This window comes from Labrus mixtus, chromosome 11 (genome assembly GCF_963584025.1).
Source record: "Labrus mixtus chromosome 11, fLabMix1.1, whole genome shotgun sequence".
In the NCBI taxonomy this organism is placed as follows: Eukaryota; Metazoa; Chordata; class Actinopteri; order Labriformes; family Labridae; genus Labrus; species Labrus mixtus.
The window spans coordinates 22,720,379-22,741,662 of NC_083622.1; the positions used below are offsets into that span (position 1 = coordinate 22,720,379).

At 39.4% G+C, this 21,284-nt stretch overlaps 1 protein-coding gene across 2 annotated transcripts in view; it reads right to left on the bottom strand.

Annotated features, from left to right (window-relative positions):
* The window catches only part of LOC132984233 (F-actin-uncapping protein LRRC16A-like), a 66,297-nt gene that overhangs the window by 19,087 nt on the left and 25,926 nt on the right, over positions 1-21,284 (bottom strand). For both annotated transcript variants that reach the window (XM_061050977.1, XM_061050976.1), the window contains exons 4-17: positions 15,927-15,986; positions 14,392-14,513; positions 13,630-13,727; positions 13,433-13,503; positions 13,011-13,084; positions 12,733-12,808; positions 8,153-8,241; positions 7,478-7,572; positions 6,624-6,710; positions 5,143-5,246; positions 4,206-4,283; positions 3,473-3,549; positions 2,117-2,221; positions 1,690-1,759 (exon numbers count right to left, since the gene is read on the bottom strand). In XM_061050977.1, coding sequence (XP_060906960.1) covers positions 1,690-1,759; positions 2,117-2,221; positions 3,473-3,549; positions 4,206-4,283; positions 5,143-5,246; positions 6,624-6,710; positions 7,478-7,572; positions 8,153-8,241; positions 12,733-12,808; positions 13,011-13,084; positions 13,433-13,503; positions 13,630-13,727; positions 14,392-14,513; positions 15,927-15,986 — 1,206 coding nt within the window. The remainder of the gene's footprint in view (positions 1-1,689; positions 1,760-2,116; positions 2,222-3,472; positions 3,550-4,205; positions 4,284-5,142; positions 5,247-6,623; positions 6,711-7,477; positions 7,573-8,152; positions 8,242-12,732; positions 12,809-13,010; positions 13,085-13,432; positions 13,504-13,629; positions 13,728-14,391; positions 14,514-15,926; positions 15,987-21,284) is intronic.

A 21,284-nucleotide genomic window follows, 5' to 3' on the forward strand; every position in this document is an offset into this window, starting at 1 on the left:
TTGCCAACCACTATGGTTTTGTTACAAACAGACGCAATTCCTTTTTTAAGCATAGAGAAGAAATGTTTTTGGATCATTTATATCTTACCAGAGAGACCAGATAATGTCAGCAATTCTGCAATCATTTTGCACTAAAAAATCCAAACAAGTAAAGGAAGATGTCTGATGTATTTCAGTCTACAGTTTGAGTAGTGCTGCCATACAGTTTTACTATGATTTGATACATAAATAAATGAATAGTATGCATATTTTTATTACTTGAAAATAGATCTGAACTCAATTTCTGCAGATGCACCAGTTAAAGAAACCAAACGGTATGAGAAGGAAAATGGTATGGACTGGAGCTTCTCTAGACACAATGAACACAGACGCACAGCACAGACGACTAATAATGCAAACATGCAAGAGGAACTTCACTAAGTAACAATGCAGATCACACACAAACAATTGCAGCTAATTGTTGCTTCTAGTTGGATTTTTTCATTCCATGTTGATGGAAAAATGGACGCCTTGAAGACAAGGAATGGCAGAAAATAAAACTATCTTCCAAAACAGATGTGCAAATCCAAATGAGGAGGCATGAAATGTGTGAGCTCATTGGTACTTACACAATGGCCAAGCTTACAGAGGCATTAGGGTGAGAGAACAGCATGTCAGAGGCAACAATTACCAGCAACAAAATGCACCGAAGCGTAATGATCATACTTCAGGAACACACATCTGTACAAATGCACTTAAAAAGAATCCTTGTTTTGTGCGCTGTCAACCCACTGACAGCACAGACTTTGGGCTTCCTCCACCAAATGGTTCATTAAGACTTCAAAAAGAGGACAGAACGCACCATTTCCGCCACAGCTTCAGTTTGGGAGGATTTCTATGGGAGTCTGAATTGGATTTCCTGTGTAATTTGTATTCATGTGTTTTCCATTCAATCTGCAGCAAGCTGTCCTTTTCTGTGCATGCAGGGGTGGAAATGAAGGCAGGCAAGCTAGGCAAGCACGAGCTAGTGTGTGTGTCTCCGTTTCTAAATGTGTGTATGTGTGTGGGAGAAAATTGTGATGAAACGATCAGAGACAGAAACTAACTAACCCCATCCACCCCCACCCGTGTTCATCTCTCCCCCCTCCACCCCCACCTGCTGCCTGCCAAGCACTCCTTTAGACAGGCTTGTCAAGTTTCACTTCAAAACTATTAAACACAACGCTTAAAAAAAAACTGGAACTGACAAGTGCTACAAATACTAAATACAGGATACAAAGTAAAAAATAAAATAAACAGATGCCTCCAAATAATCAACTTCTTGCAGTTGACCTCACTTATTCATTGTGATTAAACTGCAGCCTACTTTCACAGCGGATTCACCTGCATTATATAATCTGCAATACTGTGCCATGCATTTAGTTTAAACTACAGCTGTGGGAGCCAGGTATCAGTTTGGGGGTAAGGGGTTTTCAACTTTGCCGTTGTTACATTAAGATTTGAACATTGCGTTAGTAAATATTAAAAATATGTACTATAAATTGTGAAAAAGGTCTGTGATTTGTGCTTGCTTTGAACACACCCTGGCAGATATCACTGCAGTGCAAAACTGAACTGTTTTGATCTGGATATTAAGTATGCATGGAGATTCACTTCAAATGGAATGATTAATGAGGCGACAGGTTCAGGAAGTTGAATTCTCGGTCTTACCTCACAGCAGCTGAGGTCTAAAGAAACTTCTTTCAGGTTGATGTTACTGGCCAGGCCAAGCAGGAGAGCTCTGAAACGATATTGTTAAATGTAAGTAACTTTAAACTAATAAAAGTTGAAAATGAAACAAAATGAAATATATTTTAAAATAACCTTTCTTCTGCTCAATGTAATTAAAGATCCATTACTTGATAATCAAGGCTTTTCTACAAGTGTTGAATGATGAATATTGTTCCTTCAGCAGATCCTCATAGCAACAGCAACTAAATGATTCTCAGTGGCTGAATGTCTAAAAGCTTTAAATGTGGATGGGTTGAAATGGAAGGTCATAACAGAGTTTGAGCAACAAAATGTGCAGTCAGAGAGAATGTGGGGCAGAAGGAGCGTCTCCTCAGACACATTAAATGTGAATGAACCATTCTCTCACTTGAGGGCCTCTGGCGGCAGCTTGGTTCCTGACACATTGATGGAGCTGAGAGACATGGCACTGCTGAAGAAGTGCTTAAATGATGGAGGCACCTCTTTGCCTTTCCTACAGAAAGAACAAAAAAAAGAGCAGAAAAATAATCACTTAAAGCATTCACCTCATCTTCAACTTCTCTTTAAAGCTTTTTTCAAAATAGAATTCCGTAATCAAAAATGAATTCACTGAAATGTGAAACTATTGGTACTTTTTCTACGTCCTAAAAGACTGTAACCTATCTCAACTTTAATCTATTCCTAAATAAACAGATTTTTCTCAACAACTAAAGGACTAAGAAGGGCTTTCTCAAAGGAAATCACTCAAAGTCAAAGGCAAGACCTTTACCCCCCACTCATCTTGTCTATGTGACCCTCCCTCATGTCCTCTGCTCCCCTCCTCCCCTGATTTTGTCCTCAACTCCCCAGAGACAAACTGGAAAGCGAGATAATAATGGGAAGAAACTCCACCCACAACCCATCTGTTACACCTTAAATGTGCACACACACACACACACACACACACACACACACACACACACACACACACACACACACACACACACACACACACACACACACACACACACACACACACACACACACACACACACACACACACACACACACACACACACACACACACACACACACACACACACACACACACACACACACACACACACACACACACACACACACACACACGGTGCACATACACTCATTCACTCAAACAGATACACAAATTTAAACAAAAACTAAAATCGTACACATTTATCATCTCATGCAAACCCTTTTGAATCTGATCCTCTACCTGCATGCTGTCTGTAATGTCCCTTTGTCACCAGCAGGTGTCACACAACAACATTGAGATTGGCTATATAAAACCAAATGGAGCAAGTCCCTTCAGGTGAAGTCTGTCTTTATGGCAGTAAAAAAAACACTTTTGATGTGGACAGCATTGCAGTTCCATGGAAAGGAGACTCGCCCTTGATCCAGCAAGCACATGGTGCATAACAATGTACAGGAGGTATACATTTCACACAGGAGAATTAACACAGACAACTTGACGGCTTAAAAAAAAGGCATCTTCTGAGTCTCGTCACAGATTACTGTGGTTTTCCAAATATCCATTTAAAAAGCATTCTTAGTCCCTTATATGAGGAAGCTGGCTGATTCTGCTCTAACTGTACAGGGTTAAAGGTAGAACATTTCCCTCTGTGAGATAATCTGCCATGTTTGTAATCAAAATAAAATACACTCTTTCTTGATGACTCTGAAAATTGTTCATTTTAATTTAAAGTAAGCCCACAAGGGTTCTTACCTGTGAGGGAAGACACTCTTTGACACGTTGAGAACAGAGAGGTGTTGGACCGAACCTCGCAGCAGAGCCGAGCAAACCTGGGAAATACACATCCAAACAATGGCGCTTCAATAACTGTATCAGTTGTGCTTTTTTTAATTTTCTTTTTATTTTACATGAAAAACCTTTAAACATCTTTGAGTTTGATCACAAAACATTGTATTTCTTTGAACGTTACAAACCTCTAAAAACAGAGAAGGCATTGTGTCTCACTGTACATCACTGTGTTACAGTGTTTGTGTGCTCTGCTATACCAGAAAGCCAAAATATGATTGAGGAATTAATCAATCATTTCAGTGACAGCCAGACAGCTGGCTACATCTCAGACTAATCAATAAGTGGTATTTGGCTCTCTGACCCACATCAATACACCACATACAGTATTCAGAACACTTCACTGGCAGACCACAGCAACGCAGATTAAGTGGGTATGTTAAATTTAATTTTATTTGCCGCAGCACATGTATTAATGTCTGACACTTCATCTTACAATGAAGTTTAGGATAAGCTATAACTCTAATGCATGTTGTTGGGTTTGCAGTGAGTAATTCTCTGAACATGTAGGGGCCTGTTTTGCTTAAATTGTGTTACCCATGATCATTAATCTCTTTACCAAATGACGTTGTTAGTAGGAGTTTTGTACTATGAGCACCAGGCAGACTGTCACACAGTATCAGTGTGGGACGTGACTCACCTGGTCCAATGAGCAGTCCGTGTTGGAGAGGTCAAGGATGGCCAGGCTGTTGGGTTGACCCAGGAAGTTGTAGAAATGCTGAATGTGACGAAAAAAAACATAAACAGTGAAACAAATTGTGATGAGTTACTCTTGTCTTCTGCAACCTGTATGATGCCGTCTTCTCTTCTATGTTTTCTCCTTTTTGTCCACAACAGTTGAATGTCTACAACCGCTTCATAACTTTCCATCATTTCTGACTTCCCATGTCAAACCTCCTATAACTTATCCAACATCTCATCTATACAAACAGTTGATATCATATTATAATTTATTGTGATTCATGTTCATGGCCAAATAACTTTTTGAATTTCCCTCGGGATCAATAAAGTATCTATCTATCTATCTATCTATCTTCTTGGCTCTGAGTCTTGCTTTGACCTTGGGGTCGCCATACATCAAGGGCCGATTCCTTTAAATCAGTGAATTTTAAAGACTAGCTGTTCCCACCCTTTTTTTTGTGTCTGCTGCTGATAGTTTAATTTCTACTAAACAGAAATTAGAGTGGAAGAAAAACATCTCATCGTACTCCTGGCAAGAACAGGAAAAAAACAGTTAAAAAAAAGGTATTCCTTGAAAAGAAATCTTGCTTTGTGACATGTCAGCTCCTCTGGCAAAGACTCTCTTAGATTCTGCTTGTATTGGATCCTGATTTGTGACCCTGCAATCGAGAATTTATATCTGTGTCCGAAAAGATGTCGAATTACGCAAGTCAATGCTTTCCTACAGAGCGACATGCTAACTGATTTATAACAACCTGACCAGACATCCACACAACTGCAGCACTAAACTGGTTCAATCAATTAGATGTTATTGATAGCTACTCTGAGATGGATTAGAAGCTCTATGTGTGTGTGTGTGTATGTGTGTGTGTGTGTGTGTGTGTGCATGTGTGTACCTGCATGTCATCTCCTCGGAGGACATTCCCTGAGAGGTCCAGGTGGACCATTCTGCTGGGGATGGACGGGTTGGCACTCAGTGACTGACAAAGGCTGTTCACCCCTAAAACACACACACGCATACACACAAAACACAGATACAGACACACACACACACATATATATATATACGCTGCGTCAGCATCAACACTCAAATCTCCACTTGATGTTTTGACAGGGTACTAAAGGAAATAGCAGAGGAAATGAAAGAGCAGGAGCAGAATTCAGAGTGAATACGTGGAAAGTGAAAAGACCAGTCCTTCTCACGGTTGTCAGTGTCACGCTATGTTCAGGATGAGGCATTGCCATTTATCATAATGACGTATTCAGAATAAATGTATTACCTGTTTTTAATAAATATCAGACCAACATCTAAACATCATCCTGAAGAGCAGCAATGGTACAAATGATAAATAAGGATTCATTTCAGAGATCTGAAACATGCATGTCTTTGTACACATGGATTTTTATGGCAGTGTTTGCTTCATATTGACACACTGCTTGTGACCACTGACCCATGTCACATCAATCACATAGCTGTCACATAGAAATACTATTATTAAGTCCTGACTCTGTGCCACTACCACCGCCACCAAGTCAAGGCGTGAACGTGAAGCGACTGACAGAGCCAGAGAGATGAGAAGAGATCAAAACGAGTGTGGAAAAGGCAGCATTATACAAACAATACAGACTATACAGAGAAAAACATATCTAATAATCAAGATCGTTTAATAGATGCAAACCTTCAACATATTCAATTGACATACTAAAGTGCAAAAAAACAACAACAACTCCTTGACCTTTGCTCTGAGCATTAGGGGCTTTGGGGGTTTATAGATTGGGCCTTAATCTAGACGAGCAGGGCTCAGTTTAAGCTGCACTGCCTTCTTAGTTGGTCTGAAAAAGAAATGCTCTTTATTGATGGCATGAGAGCATTGACAAAAATTTACCTGAAAGTAGTTGGGGAAAGTAGTCAATTTTAACATGTAAATTATGACAGAAACAATGAAATATCCCCTGTAGAAAATCCTTTTCACACATGTACTTCATAGCATTCCATTATGACTTCACCGGGGTCTTCAGTTATGCCAAGAAGTAATAACTCTACTCCAATAAAGCATTACTACAAATTAAATGCAATAATTAGGTGTCATTAGCATCCCAGTAGTAGCTGTGATCAAATTAGTGGAAGATGTGACCACAGGGGGCATGTAAACAGAAACGCAAGCTCGCTGATCATGACACAAGATTTATATATATATATATATATATATATATATATATACAGTATATATTATTATTATTTTTTTTTTTAACTTTAATTCTATCTAATCTTTAATTATTTTTCCGATACTAATTGTAAGTAACTTCATTTTCTATCCACCTGCTTTTTTCTACCTGTATACAAAAGACGACGAGAGGAGCGAGAGAGGCCACAAACCTTTGGGTGATAGTGAGGTTTTGGAGAAGTTTAAATGCTTGAGCCCAATACGAAGTTTGGCAAACTGGGCACCCAGGGAGGAGACACCTGCAGCAAGAGGGAGGAAACAGATATGAATAATGATTTTCCTCCTCGTCATTCGTCTTCTTTCAAAGCTTTTTTTTCATCCACTGTGCAGGCAAAGACCTTTATGTTTAAGTAAAAAAAACTTCATATATGTATTTTTAACTGTTTGACAGTGTTGTGATCTAACTCTCTTGAAAAAATGAGTTTCTGAAACCCTTCATGGCAAATGACAAACGGTGCTTGAAGGTAAGAAAATAAATAAATGCAGAAGTAACAAAAATGTGGAATACAATGAATTGTAAATGTGCATTAAGGTGGAACTACAAACAACTTAGAATTGAAAAATATCTTTTACATGGGAATAAATAACATCAGAGACGATTGAGCCCCAGTAACCTGCCGTATGTTTACATGTGATTTCCTGAATATTTGTTTGAATGTATCTTTAATGCATGTGTCCTGGACAGACTGAAAGGCCTCAAGAAAGAAGGGATGAGATATTAAATGTATTGCCCTCACTGCGCTGTGACAGTTGAGACTAAATTGTCAACACTTTTGTCTCTGCACCTGTAACATGCTCTTGTATTTATAGTACACAATGCATACTTAGCAGATTTTAGAGTTAACAACAAGACCTGACCTCTTTATGAAGATTTTTAGTATAATGTGATTACTATTTAACTTTGGTAGAAGAGTTACCTCTCACGCCTGACACAGAACTTTGTACAGCAGAGAGCATCAAAGGTCAGAGATCTTTACAAACTAGACTGGATTAGCAGGTATCATACCTCTGTCCTCCAGTGGGTTGTTGGCAAGATTAATGGTGGTGAGTCCTGAGCTGGGGTTATGGGCCAGGGCAGCTGCTAGCTTCTGGGCAAAATCACTGCAGAGTGTAAAATAGTGCATTCATTATGTGGGTACAACAAAAAAATCTACTTTTTCAATTTATCAAAAAGCAATGGCAATAAACCTATTATCATTTTGACATCTATAGGTCGATATAGACTAGTGCAAAAAAAGAAATGAACACGTACATGATTCCATTAGCTGCATATTTATCATGTTATTGGTGTTTTGCCTTATTTCACATGGACACTTAAATTTAAAGGAAAATGACTGAATTTCTTTCAGATATTTTAAAGAAAGCCATTAAATGTGGTTACAAATGGAAGACTATCTCAAACTGCCTGCATGTGAGTCCTCAAACAACAAAACAGGACACATGTTTATTAAGAGTAATTCCTCCACAAAGCTGACAAAAGGAGAAACCCAGTCGACACCATCACCCCTTTGCAAATCTGCAGAATTTGGCTTTCCAACTGATTTCTAAGACAGAACTCTGGTTGTTAACAGTGATAAGGACTTTTTTGCCGAAGGCTTATACAGCAGTCTTATCTTGCCTTGATTGTCATTTAATCAAAACTGCGTGGAATGCCTCTCTTATAGATAACTGTGTTTCTCACGTTTTGAGTCCTGCGTTGTCCAGAACCAACTCTTCTAGTCGACTGGATCGAGACACTACCCGAAGGATCTGCTCACACACATCTGCAGACTAAAGAAACACATAAAGCACATGAACAACAACACACACATCAGAAAAAAAAACAAAGAGATATAATGTATCATATTATAGGTCTCACACTTTCGGCTTAAAGCAACAATATGTAGAAATTTGGTTTGGTGCACTTAGACGCTGTCTTTAGACACAGCGCTGTTACGCCTATCCTCCTTAGACAACTTTCATTGATGTGAAGCCGGTAAAGATGAAGCGAGAAGCTAAACAGCCATGTTGACAGACATTCAGTTATTTTACCATATTTTGTGCAAATATGAATCTACAAGCGTCTTCAGCCAGTTGACAAAAACTTGACAAGGAAATAGACAACCCTTTGGCATAAGATGGATTCATTTATTTAGAGACATCACTTGGGTTAGATGACTTTCTCCACCCGTTAAAGCAGCTAAACTTGAGACAACGATGACACCTATAACGATACAGTCTAACGTTAAGTCAAAATCTGTTATGAATAACATCCGCAGGGCTGTACACAATTCTCCTTTTCTCTTCTTAGCTCCATCTGTCCTCTTCCTCTTAGCCTCTGCCCTCGTATCAAAACATGGACAGATGTGCTAACTGGCTTCTTTTCAGAACTTTCTTACGAGATGACCTTGGCCCGCTGCCAAAGATACATGCTGCAGCAAACAGGTGAGGACATGGGACAGACGCCATTCTCCCAGTTAAAAGTTATTGTACTATTAACTCAAACTTTGAAACTACTATTTTAAAGGTGGAACATTTACATATTGTTGCTTTAAAGCCAACTGATCTGTTAATCAAGGATTCAAAAACATACTAATTAACTGAACCAGCTTCAAGGCTTCAAAGGCACTTTTATCTAGCACAGCAAAGCTTGAAGTGAAACATTCAAGGTCACAGAAATAACAGAAATTTACTTTTGGGACACTTGATTCCCGCAAGTGTTCTGCACTGAAATCACTCCGGAAAGCTGTTCATTTATGCTAATTAAAGCTGCACGGCTGAACGTAAAAAGAAAACTCACGCATGTTGGAATTCTCGGGGACGGCAGACTTGTTGAGATACTTTATAGGGAGAGGGTTGTCTCGCTTCTGTGGTCTTGAGCACCACAGGAGACATATTCACACGGAGAGAAAGCACTCATATTTAGAGGAAATTAAAAATGTAGCAGTTTGACGTCCATGCCCTACCTAGATGTTCACTGACCCAGTTCACTGTGTCAGACTCAAATATGTCCCGATTGCTGTTCTACAGTAATTCTTATTGTATACAGAATTATCTGCACTGATTCATACCACAAACATTTTTCATCTTAATCACAAAACATTACTGGACTATTGTTTTCTTGTTATTCTTGGTAATTGACATTCCCGTTTCTGTCAGCCAGCAGCCTCAGTGAGGACAAAACAGTGGTGACATTGTGCCACACTTTTATCTACAGAGAGGGGGAGAGAGGGATGATGTGGAAGAGAGACACAGACACAAAGACACACGTACAAGGAGAGAGGGAAGAAAGAGGCTGTTGTTCACATGTGTACTCTGTGTAACTGTGAGTATTACAGAAGGAGAACAAGAAAGATGGAGGGCAGTGAGGGATGACACATAACACAGAAAAAGGAGACATGAGGGTAGTGAGGGATTATATAGATAAAGAGGGGAAAGCAGAGTTGCAGTGGGAGAGAGAGAGAGAGAGAGAGAGGGAGAGAGAGAGAGAGAGAGAGAGAGAGCGCACAAAGAAGGCTGTATTTTCCACCAGAGTCACAATAATAAAGCTGTTGGTGACAGCAGTGACACTGTCAGCATGTGCACTGCACCATTTACAACGCATTAAATAAGAGCCTTGTCACGCTGAAATATCACTCACACACACACACACACACACACACACACACACACACACACACACACACACACTGTGCGATCATGAGAGAAACAACGGGCCATTCCTCTGATCACGGCTGCCCTCTACTTCTCTCTCATTTTCAGCTCAGTATCACCATTAGACCACAAAACAAACAGACTGATTGAACTGAGCAGCATAATCCTTCACTGTGATAGCAGCCCTTGGTGGGTGGGTGTGTGTGTGTGTGTGTGTGTGTGTGTGTGTGTGTGTGTGTGTGTGTTTGGGTATTTGTGTGTCATATTCACCAGTCCACTGCACTGAGAGATTCCTTATCGATTTGATTGAGCCTGAGGCGATAGCATTTAATGTTCCCCGCTCACTTTCTGCTTCATGATCAGGACACATCTGTAATGTTACAGTACAAAGCTAAACAGACACAATAGTGCATGCCGACGGGCAGCTTTTGCCCTCAAGTTGAACTTTTGCATGAAAAGATTTGGCAAGAACATCATCCTGGAAATGTTTAGTTCCTCTAACTTTGGCTTCATGCTGAAATTCCGATCCCTGTTTCCTGATCGTTTGGGACTCATTTCCTAACTCATCTAGCATCTTTCCCTTTCGTTATGTCCACTGACCCCTCCACAGACCTGTATGTTTCTGTCTCACTGCTCTGCTTGCTGCGATCGTGTTCTCTCTTTCACCCTCTGTTTCCCTCTTATTCTAACTTGTGTTTTGTTTCCGTTGGCATATGATCAAAACGATTCAGCTATCACGCTCCAGAGCATGTTCTTGCAACATTTGCGTTTCCAGTTGATTCATTATCATTGATAAACATGCCAGCAGAGAGAGCTAAAAGAAAAAAAAAAAGTTTATGACTTAAACTTCCTTAAAAATACCCACTGGAGTTTCTGTTCCATTACACTGTTATGTAAAATCTTCCCTCCAGCACAACAAAAACAAAATAAATGCTGAAACCTCTCACACAAAAACCTTATGGCCAATTATAAAACATTCTAATCTTACATAGAAAGGACACACGTTAGAAACAAGGTGCACATGTGTCTTTGTGAGTATTTCAGCCTGAATATGCACACGGCATGGTGACTGACAGGTTTGGAAAATTCAATTCAAAAGGAATTGTCTGTGACGGAGGCGTGAGATAATTGTTGAGACTGAGGAAGTTGTGTGTGGTAATTGGGGAGACTGAGCGAGGCCTTGAGAAGGAGAGTTATTGGTGGAGTGCTGCAGGGGGCAACAGCCTGAGACATTGAGCCCCTTTGTCTGGTTAGGATTAAGTGTCTTATCACACGAGAACACTGGACTGATCCTCCGTCGACACACAGGAGGAGGAGAGGGAAGAAACAAAGAGGGAAAATTCTGTACATAGGAGATACAAACAGTTAGGCAAAGGTAGGGTGAGAGTTGATGTACTGTTAAATCACTGACAGATTGGGTTTATGTTAGATGCTATGAACACTGTTTATGGAATAGAAAGAGACACAGAATAACCGGGAAAAGGGATAAAAAAAAAATTGTCAGCCTCCTAAAAATAAATTGCAGTTTTCCGAATAATTTTATATCAAGACACAAAAACTGGACTAGGTGTTTACACATCCTTGTTTCCTGTAACCTGACTATCAAAACAACTGATATGCCAGACTAAATGGATGAACATTGTGAGAAAAAAAAAAGTAAACATCAGTATGTTAGCATACCATTTCCATTGTAAGTATACTAGCATGCAGACATTAGCATTCAACTCAGAGCAGTGTTATGTAGTGACAGCCTCACAGAGCACTTTGTCTTCTAACTCAGCCGTCACAGTGACTCTGCTTGTTTTTTTTTTGTTTTTTTTTGCCAAATCAGCTGGTGCCTGTGATAGCCGAGCGGCCCTCTTGGGATTTGGTATTTGGCACATTGATGGACGGAGAGAAAGCCTTGTCCAAGCTTTCACTCAACCTTTTTTCTGCATGCGAATATTCTAACAGACAAAGCAGAAACCACAGCACCAGTGAAGTAGTAGTGGCACTGCTGTAGTGCAGTCAGGAAGTGAGCAGAAACAGGACTTTGACAAAAGTCAGAGGAAGTGACCAAGAGAGAAACATACTATACACTCTTATTAATATTTAAATGGGGAGGACCAAAACATAGACACAGCTCTCTTATAGCACATTACAATACAGCTCAAAATACTGCCTTCAAAAACAACTATAAACATTATCAACCTCTCTCAACCAGCTCCAGCTAAAAGTAAGAGCCACTAAAGCCTTCATTAAACTTCCTACACTTCAGGATGGGTGGATTTGTTGCACGACTGTTGAGGGACACCAGATTCATTTTGAGTATAGCAGTATGTGGTACTGGTAAATGATGACATGGTCAATTTTATAAAAAAGCCACAAACATGGACCTCAACGTCATTATTATCCTGAAAGAAATTAGATCTGTAACAGGCATCAGACAAAATACAACATCAGAACTATAAATACAGAGATACAGAAAATGCATAGCTCAAGTCAATAATAAAGGTACTTTAACCACCTTGAGCGCAGAATGCACAAAAACTTGACAAAGTTCAGAATCCTTAATTGCTACCTCAAACAATACAATAACTGTGTGTCAGTTGAGAGGAGATCTTGATGGGGGGAAAAAAGGATACTTACTAGTTTGTAGTCCTTGGTGGAGAGCTTGGTGAACCACTGATTAAACTCCAGGACTGCTATTATAGCCACCAGATCCCTAAGGAGGAGCAGGCAGGGAGGAAAAGGTCATAGCTTCAACTACACATTTGTCTTTAGCAGAACTACCTAAAGTTAGCATGGATTTCAGCATTTTCCTCCACATCACACCTCTAAAAACACTCTTTACTTTTAGTTTTGTGTTTGTCCTATCCTATTAAACGTTTTCAGCCACATGAGCTCATTTGTTTGCAACTTCTCACCTGTTTTCCAAATGGCTGAAGTCCTGTAGGTTGAGCTCTCTGCTGTCTTGTGTTAAATAGATAGTATCCACATCCTGAAGAGGAGACAATTCATTAAAGAAAGTTGCAACAAACTGTCAATTATAAAGAAAACATCTCCTAGTTCTGGATGACTCATATAGAAACAAGTATTAGCACAGAGAAGATGAAACATAAACAGTGGAGAAAGAGTCCCTGACTTTGTAAGACGGAGCGAGATAATGAAAAAGAATCTGAGGAAAATAAAAGGTATGAGGAAATTTCTTCTGTTTTAATTTCCACATGTGGTAATCATATTTCTCAAAAGGCTTAAAGCTGATTTTTATCTCACAGCAATCAGCAATCAAGTAATTCATAAAGCAGGATATGCCAATTGTAAATGAAAGAATAAGAATGACACTGACCCACTGCACTTCTTCTCTGTAAGGCAGCCCCAACCAGTCACAAACACATCTGTACAGCTGTGAAAAGCCACCTAGTCAGGAAGAGAGAGACATGCGATACAAAAATATAAATTGCAGACAGCTTTGGAACTACAGTCAATTGAATCAATGGTAAAAAGAAGCACAGTAATTATTATTGTTGAGTAACTGATTCGTACCGCAGGGCCCAGGTTCAGCCGTCTTGTTGTTCTCCCACAGAGTCTGCAGAGAGGTCAGCCTGTCTGGAGGCTCCATGCAAAGCTTCTTCATCACTTTACTGAGAGGGAATGACAGTTTGTGAATTGTCAAAATCCTTAAAGGATGTAACTGCATGCTACTTTCTCACTTCCATACACATCTATGGACATTTTCCAAGCAGAAAGTTTTGAAGCAGCTGAATGTAACTAAATCCTAAAAGCAATGACTAAAATAGAAACAAAAACAGTGCAACTAAGGCTTGTCATTAAGTTTCGTATTTGAAGGTATTTCTGCATTCATAATCATACTTCCTGTTCTAAAAAAAAATCAAATGACATCGACTTCTCCGTTGCTTCACATGCAAGTATTCTTTTCACAAAAATACAGTTAACTGTATGTCAGCAGAAGTGACTGACAGAGATCAAGAACAATGGATGTCTGTTTGTTGTGACACATTAAACTCTGAATGTTAGAATATTTTTAAGTGAATATTTTATCTTTATGAGGGATATTCAGTGAACTTAATGCATACAGTACTGGATGTAAATCGACTGATGAAAGAAACAACCTCTTTACAATATGTATTTCTGTTCTGCTTTGTGTTGGTTGAACTATTTGTGTCGTTTAACAGTCTGCCCACTGTCTGTCTTGACCCTTTTCTGCTCACCTGTCGTCTACACTCCTGCATTGAAATAAGATGCATTCTAATCCCCACAATATTCACAGATAGAGGTGGAACTTACTTTGGTGGTAGACCGGGACATATCCTCAGCAGACAGTTTCCTATATGGGCGACCACCTCATTCACCTCCTCTGTAGAGAGCAGCTTTAGAGAGAAAGAGCCCCGCTCGTACTCTAAGAACAGCTAAAAGGACAAAAGAGGAATTAGTGATTCACATCAGCATGTATGATTTCACACAAACCTGAGTCAACCACATGCATACTTATGGAGATTAATATGAGCTAGACATATGTCTTTAATTACTCTACTCCATACACTGAGCCTTCCATCTGACTACCCAGCCACATCTATATCCCACATCCGAATGTTAAGTGTACGTTAAGATTTAATGACATCCACCAAAAGTGGCTACCCATTTAAGACTTCACTGCAATTATGCAAATACTGACGTAAGGCGATCCTCCAAAGTCCAGAATTAACATAATCCATCTGATGCTCACTAGACATGGGAGACCATCAGCGAGGATATTAAGACGACTGATATCTCTAGAGAGAAGTGGGGGGTGGGGGGTTCAGCTGCACTAACAGTGTGCTAAGAGACGGATTATCATATTCTGTAGGTAGATCCTGTTGACTGACTGCAAACCAGCTCTGGTCAAATGGAGGCTCTAACCAGATGGGGGTCATCAAGGCCCTGCTCTTTTATTTTTGATGCCTCATGTTGTATTTTTAACATTGTAAGGACCATTTTATTGTAATATCTAATAGTATCAATGTTCTGCTTCTCTGCTGATCTTCTGTTTTGTTTTCAATCACTATATTGCTTACAAGCTTTTGTGTAAACTTTTTCTCTATAGCTTCTCTGTCAGTGTAAAGTTAGTGAAGAAGTAAAGTTTGCTGTTCCTAAATACCAGAAATAAACTGACACTAAATAAAATGTTCAAGAATAATAAAATGCAAGTTGTATTCTGCCATTGTTCTGAAAATATGAACAAATGTTACACTATGTGCAAGTTTAATGAGAAACACCAAAGCTGCTTTAACAGGTAACGTTAACGTTGAACACATAGCTTCATAGTTGAAATAAAAATACCTGCTCACGTGCTCCCAGTTTGGAGAACAAATCGATACCCTTCTTATGTATGTGCATAACGTTTGAAGCTAGAGTAAGCTAGCAGTTAGCTAACTATAAAGACCAAGTTTCTAGGCAGACAACATACCTGCGGTTTAAGATTTGCAAATCAACATCACCTTAGTTTATGAAATAACATGTTTTTTCTTAATTTAGTAAACTAAGAGAAATGTAAATATGATGATTTGTGGTTTGAGGCAGACTGTGCTGTTCATGAAGGTCCTATGACGCTTTGAGGGCTAGCTGTATAACTCTGCTTTTATTCTTCTAAGCCATCCATATACGCTACGCTGAGCTTGTACCCTCCTGATTCAACCTCCATATTTAAAGAAATAATTGAGAATTCATTATTGAGACTATTTTTCCGTTATGCTATCATCAACAACACAAGTAAGTGTATTTTCAAAATGCTACTGCTTTAAGGTTACAATGGACCTTGTTAAAATTGGTGAGATTATTGTTACCTGTGTAGGCTTGTTACAAGAAACCCCCTGCATCTCCAGATAGTTAAAGGAATGTTCCACCTAGAAGAGAGAAGAAGAATCCCCTTTATAATACGTGTTGAACATAATGTAGGCATGTTATCACACAGTACATGACTAGATGAGGAAACAGGAATCAGACAAGTGACAAATCGATTATTTGAATGACTGTTTATTACTGGACATCAAAAATGATTCACTCTTCCCAACATACAGACAACCAAAAGAAGGAAGAGTTCCATCATCTGCTTACTGAAAGGGACACTTAAGAAAACGGTGTATTATTACGTTACATTACGTTTTTAACTTTATTATCAAAGTAATCTATACGAGGGTGCACATGGGTGTAAGTTTTGAATGAATGGATGTGCAAGTGTGGCTTGTGGGAAAGCACACGCTTCACTGTATCTGAGAGAATAATTGTGCCTTTGAACAATAGTCAAGTACGGTGACTGTTTGTCTGAGGAATGTTGAGTAAATATATATCTGCTTCAGAAACAGGCAGGGATGCAGTCATTTCTTTTGATTTTCCTGGCTCCTGTGTGTTTCTGTCTCTACTCACCCACACTCTGGCATGGTGTTTCAAGGCAGAATTAGAAACATTTGTAGGTTCAAATACGGACTAAAACTGGTAGATTAGTTAAGTCTGGGAACTGTTGAGCTAAATAAGCTCTTTTATCCCACCAAGCCAGTATTTAATCTCTGCCAGCTGAATTTAAAATGCAACCACTTCAGGGGGTACTGTTCGTTTTCTTGCTCATTTGCAAGAAAGCATTTCGGTCTAAATCACACACTCTAGTTCAGAGCTCTTATGCATCTATTCACACTTTCAGTCATTTACTATTTACTCTCCAAGTCGTTTGAATTAAGGAAGACACTATTTTAGTTTAGACAGAAATAAAAAGGCAAATCTTTACAGTCAAATTCTCATTTTCTATTCACATTCAAAAGACAGATAATCACAATAAGACAAGTTGAAGATAGCCACAACAGTTTTATGTGAAAAGGCTCCTTTTCTGTTTCAAGCGAGCATATAAGGACAAAGAAAAGCAGAAGTCTGCCTGAAATTGCCAGAAATAGAAAATAGCAGAGGGGGAAACCTGTTAATATGGATGAGTATAGTACGTGATGCACACTGTTTTTCCTGCACACGCTCTCCATGTCTCTTTCTTCTTCTCTTTCTAACACAAACATAGACAAACAGCACAGCCTCAAGGTAGGCCAGGCAGCAGGGCCAGACAATTCCAGGTGGGCACTGTGTTCCTGAGGGTTGGCTCGGAGATGAGAGGAGGAAGAGGATAAACAGAATGTCTGTCTGCTGTCTGACTACCTCTGCCTGTGGTTACTCACACAGCTTCTCTACCAGCGAGAAAAATAATACCAGAATAAAATGTGATCAAGTGTAAACACAAACACAGACAGGAGGAAGGAAGGACATAAGTCTTTTCTTTCCTTGAACAGTATGCCATTTAGAGAATAGTAGTACGAGACTTTTTATTAAAATACAAATGAGTAAAAAGCTTCACTCACTACATAACCTACTAACTCAGGTGTGAAAAGCAGAGTAAGCATGTATCCCTCCTCTATTATAAAAGCTTCACATAGGTCTGGCACACATGCTTGTACAGAACTGCACTACTTCTACAAGCACAAAACACTTTCTACCACAATCAAGTCGCATACAGTTCGGTATTCTTTATATTGATTTCTGTTTTGGAAAGGATTAGCTGTGTGCGCCAAACAATGTCTTACTTAACTTGAATGGGGCAATCATTTCATTTCACAACATATGAATTATTACTTCAAATAAATGAAACTATAGCATACTAAATGAAGGCCCAGCCCCAGCCAATGATTTGTGAGCATGGTGATAAATATGAGCTCTAGCCAATGGTAAGATATCATGCTGGGAGGTTCAGGGAGGAACCAAATGCTTGAACAATTGTGTTGTTCACTCATTCGTTCACTGTCCGTCTGTCAGTTTAGACTTTTTTTTTCATATATATATAGTTGATATACAATTCAACATTTATTTGTTTTAATGCAGAGGATGATTAAATGAACAGGGATTGGTTCTAATTTGGAAAAATGGAATGAAATGGAACAAGATGCATTATGAAAAAATACTGTGATGAATAAGCAACTGTTTGTTGTTTCAATACGTTAAAGCTGCATATTTATCTCTCCTAGGTACTTTGAGATAGTTTGCAGTGGCTGAGCTAATTTGCAGTAGATTAGGTAAGACATTCTGCATTATGTTTTGTCTGGGTATCTAAGTTATGAGGAGTATGCTTTAGTGTGTTCTTTTGTTTCTTAATCTCCCATACTTCTGCTATGAGTCAGGAAGAAAATGATATAAAGAAAGAGTGTACAGGTACAGTATGTGAAATATGCAGAAACAAGAGGCTACAAAAAGAGACTAAAAGGAAAAACTGAGCAATGAATGAAAGTGTGTTTGTTTGTGTGTGTATGTGTGCTGGCCTTAGAGTATGTTGGGAGCAGAAACGGACAGACTGTAGGGCCCTGCAGGTTCTCAAGAGGAGCCAAACCATCAATCTGAGAGTCACACAGTCCAGAGACGTGCATTGGAGAGCTAAAGGGGGATTTGAACTACAGCTGAGAGAAGGAAAAAAACTCAGTTAAGTGTTTAACCGAGGGGTTTACTGCTACTGCAGTACAGTTACTTTAATATTAAAGCCTCTGGCATCCCTACGTCTTCCACCTACAGATAGTTCTCTCGTGTATTTTAAATTCACAGCAGTGATTTCCAGAGATGTATCCAACATATGATAGATCAAACACAGCTCATGCAATGCTTTCAGAATGTTAGAGGCATAAAATCAACGCTGCATGTCTTAGCTTTGATTCAGAAAAATAAACAGATCTCAGGAAAGTAAAAAACTGAAACTACAGAGGATGTATAAGGTCGATAGCGTGTTTGTTGGAAGAGTGAGCAGAGGCTAATCTTCATTTGCAGTCGAGTCATCTCTGCTGTTTTATAGATTTCACATCAGAAAAATCAATACGACTGTAACCGTCAGCCGTTTTTATGCATGCTAGACCGCTTCACTTTGTACCAAAAAAATACTATGCAACAAGACTCCATGCAGCACATAAATAACCAGTATTGGTGATTGTGAAAATCCAGATGAAAAAAGATCCGTAGGTCGTCAAGCCCTTTGACAAATTTGTCAGTTTGCCACGTGGCAACCTCTGGTGCCAATTTGAGAGTGCAATAAACTTCCCTTATCGAGTGTTTTATTCAGTCTTTGCTGTTTAACTGTTTTTGATGTAAGACTCATTATAATGAAATCGTTTTGAACTGATCAGCATTTTTCGCCTATTAGGAAAATGTAGATGTCACTGCTGACCTTTTGCACAGTGAGTGGGCGGGGGGGAACTGATAAATAAAGAACCAAGGGGATTGGGGTGAAGAGAGAAAGAAGTAATCCGGATTGTTAAAAAAGAAGGGGAGGATGAGGGAGAGAAAGATGAACATGTGGCTTAAAAGGAAAGACGGAAAGGAGACCTGAGCTGATCTGTGGCTGTTAACAGGCTAAGCAGGGCTGGAGGAGAAGGAGAGAGAATGCCAACAGATGAGGGATCCTGGTTGAGGTGTGATAAAAACAAGACAGTGATAGTAGAAAAAGATGGACTGTTAGAGAGAGTTAGCAAGTGCCTGATCCACTTTGGTCAGGAGAGAGCACAAAAATAGAAAAAAAGACTCAAAGCCAGCTAAATACACAGATCCTTAACACTGGAAAACTATGACATCATTTGAAAAAAGGTCAGCTTGAATGTTCTTTATGGCCTCTTCTAACCCCCAATAAAGCGATAAATCCGTTTTTGAACCAACAATCAATCACCCAAACCATCCCCTGAGGCATCTTATTGACTGGAAAACATGCAGCAGTTTGAAGGGCAACAGGGAATTGTTTCCTGGAGCTCATACAAGATATGAAGTTATGATGCTATCTTAAGACTTCGGAAGGTACTGATGAGAGCTACTTTTTCCGACCAGCAGGATCATCAGTCCTATAACTTGAAATAAAAAAAAACGGTTTTATTTAGATCCGTTTCTTTATGTAATCTGAATATAGGACATATTGAGCACTTTTACAACGAAGAATCATGATCATAGATTCCACTCAATGACAGCTAAGATCGGCTCCAGCCCGATGCAGGATAAGCGGTTTAGATAATGAATGAATATCATAGAAAGTGGATTTATATTATGATTGACTTGAAGCTCAAATGCACCTATATTGTTCTGTCCTGTACTGTACTTGGAGCAGTTAAACATTCAGCCCATCCCGAGGTTCATTGTAGGCAAGTGTTTGAGCACACTTTAGATTCTACAATCCCCCGGGTAAGAGGAAGCTTGGCCTGATGTCTTCAATATGCAAGATCTTAAAGAAAAGTACTTCAGGAATGATTCAAATGCCAAGCTCGCATCATATGCCACCAACCAGAGTCAAAATTAGTGGAACAGCAAACAAGATCCCTCTTAAGTTTAATTTCAAAAGACCTGCGCCACTACAGCTCCCTCAACACTGAAGGCTTTAGATTTATGATCTTGGCTTCTTTTCACTGGCAAAGTTTCTTATAAATTCTTAAGTTAGCTGGCTTAAGCCAAAAAAATGGTTTCCATTCTGTGTAAACCTGTGTTTAACTTCAGATCAGAGCAGGCCAGAGGGTCACAATACAGACGCTTAAGTCTGATATGAAGTTTAAAAGTGGCAGTAGAGACAGCAATAACTGTTGAACTGGTACGGCTGGAAGTGTTCATGAACATCTGCATTGTATTTAAGCACTGCTGGATGTAATGTGGAAGTGTTGACAATGGTGCTGACAGATGTTATATTACTGGTGATGGAGCTAACAGTTGCCACCTGTGCTGTCATACGGCCCCGGTGGTGCATGTTAACCAGCTGTATAATCACAATATAACCAAGCACACACAGAGCCTCTAAATTATCTTTAATCTACTCTGAAAACACACACACACACTGATTCACACTATTACACAGGGATTGACAAATTATGAGTAGGGAAATGACTTCAAGAATCTGTGAGGCTTTGTAACACCTGAAGTAAATGACACCTTGAGGTTCGTTACAAACTGTAAAGCTCTGACTCACCATTGTGAGTTGCACTCTCGGGTAGGATGGCCTGCTCTCTACCCTTGTATTTTAAGCCATTGTTGGTCTGCTCCTACACTATCTTTGTGTTTTTATCAGGCAGAAAAGTACAGGACGGACAGTATTCTTTATTGTTCTCAGGAACTCTTTATGCTCACACAGAAATTGGGAAAAGGGCTTTTGGGTATTATGCACCCTC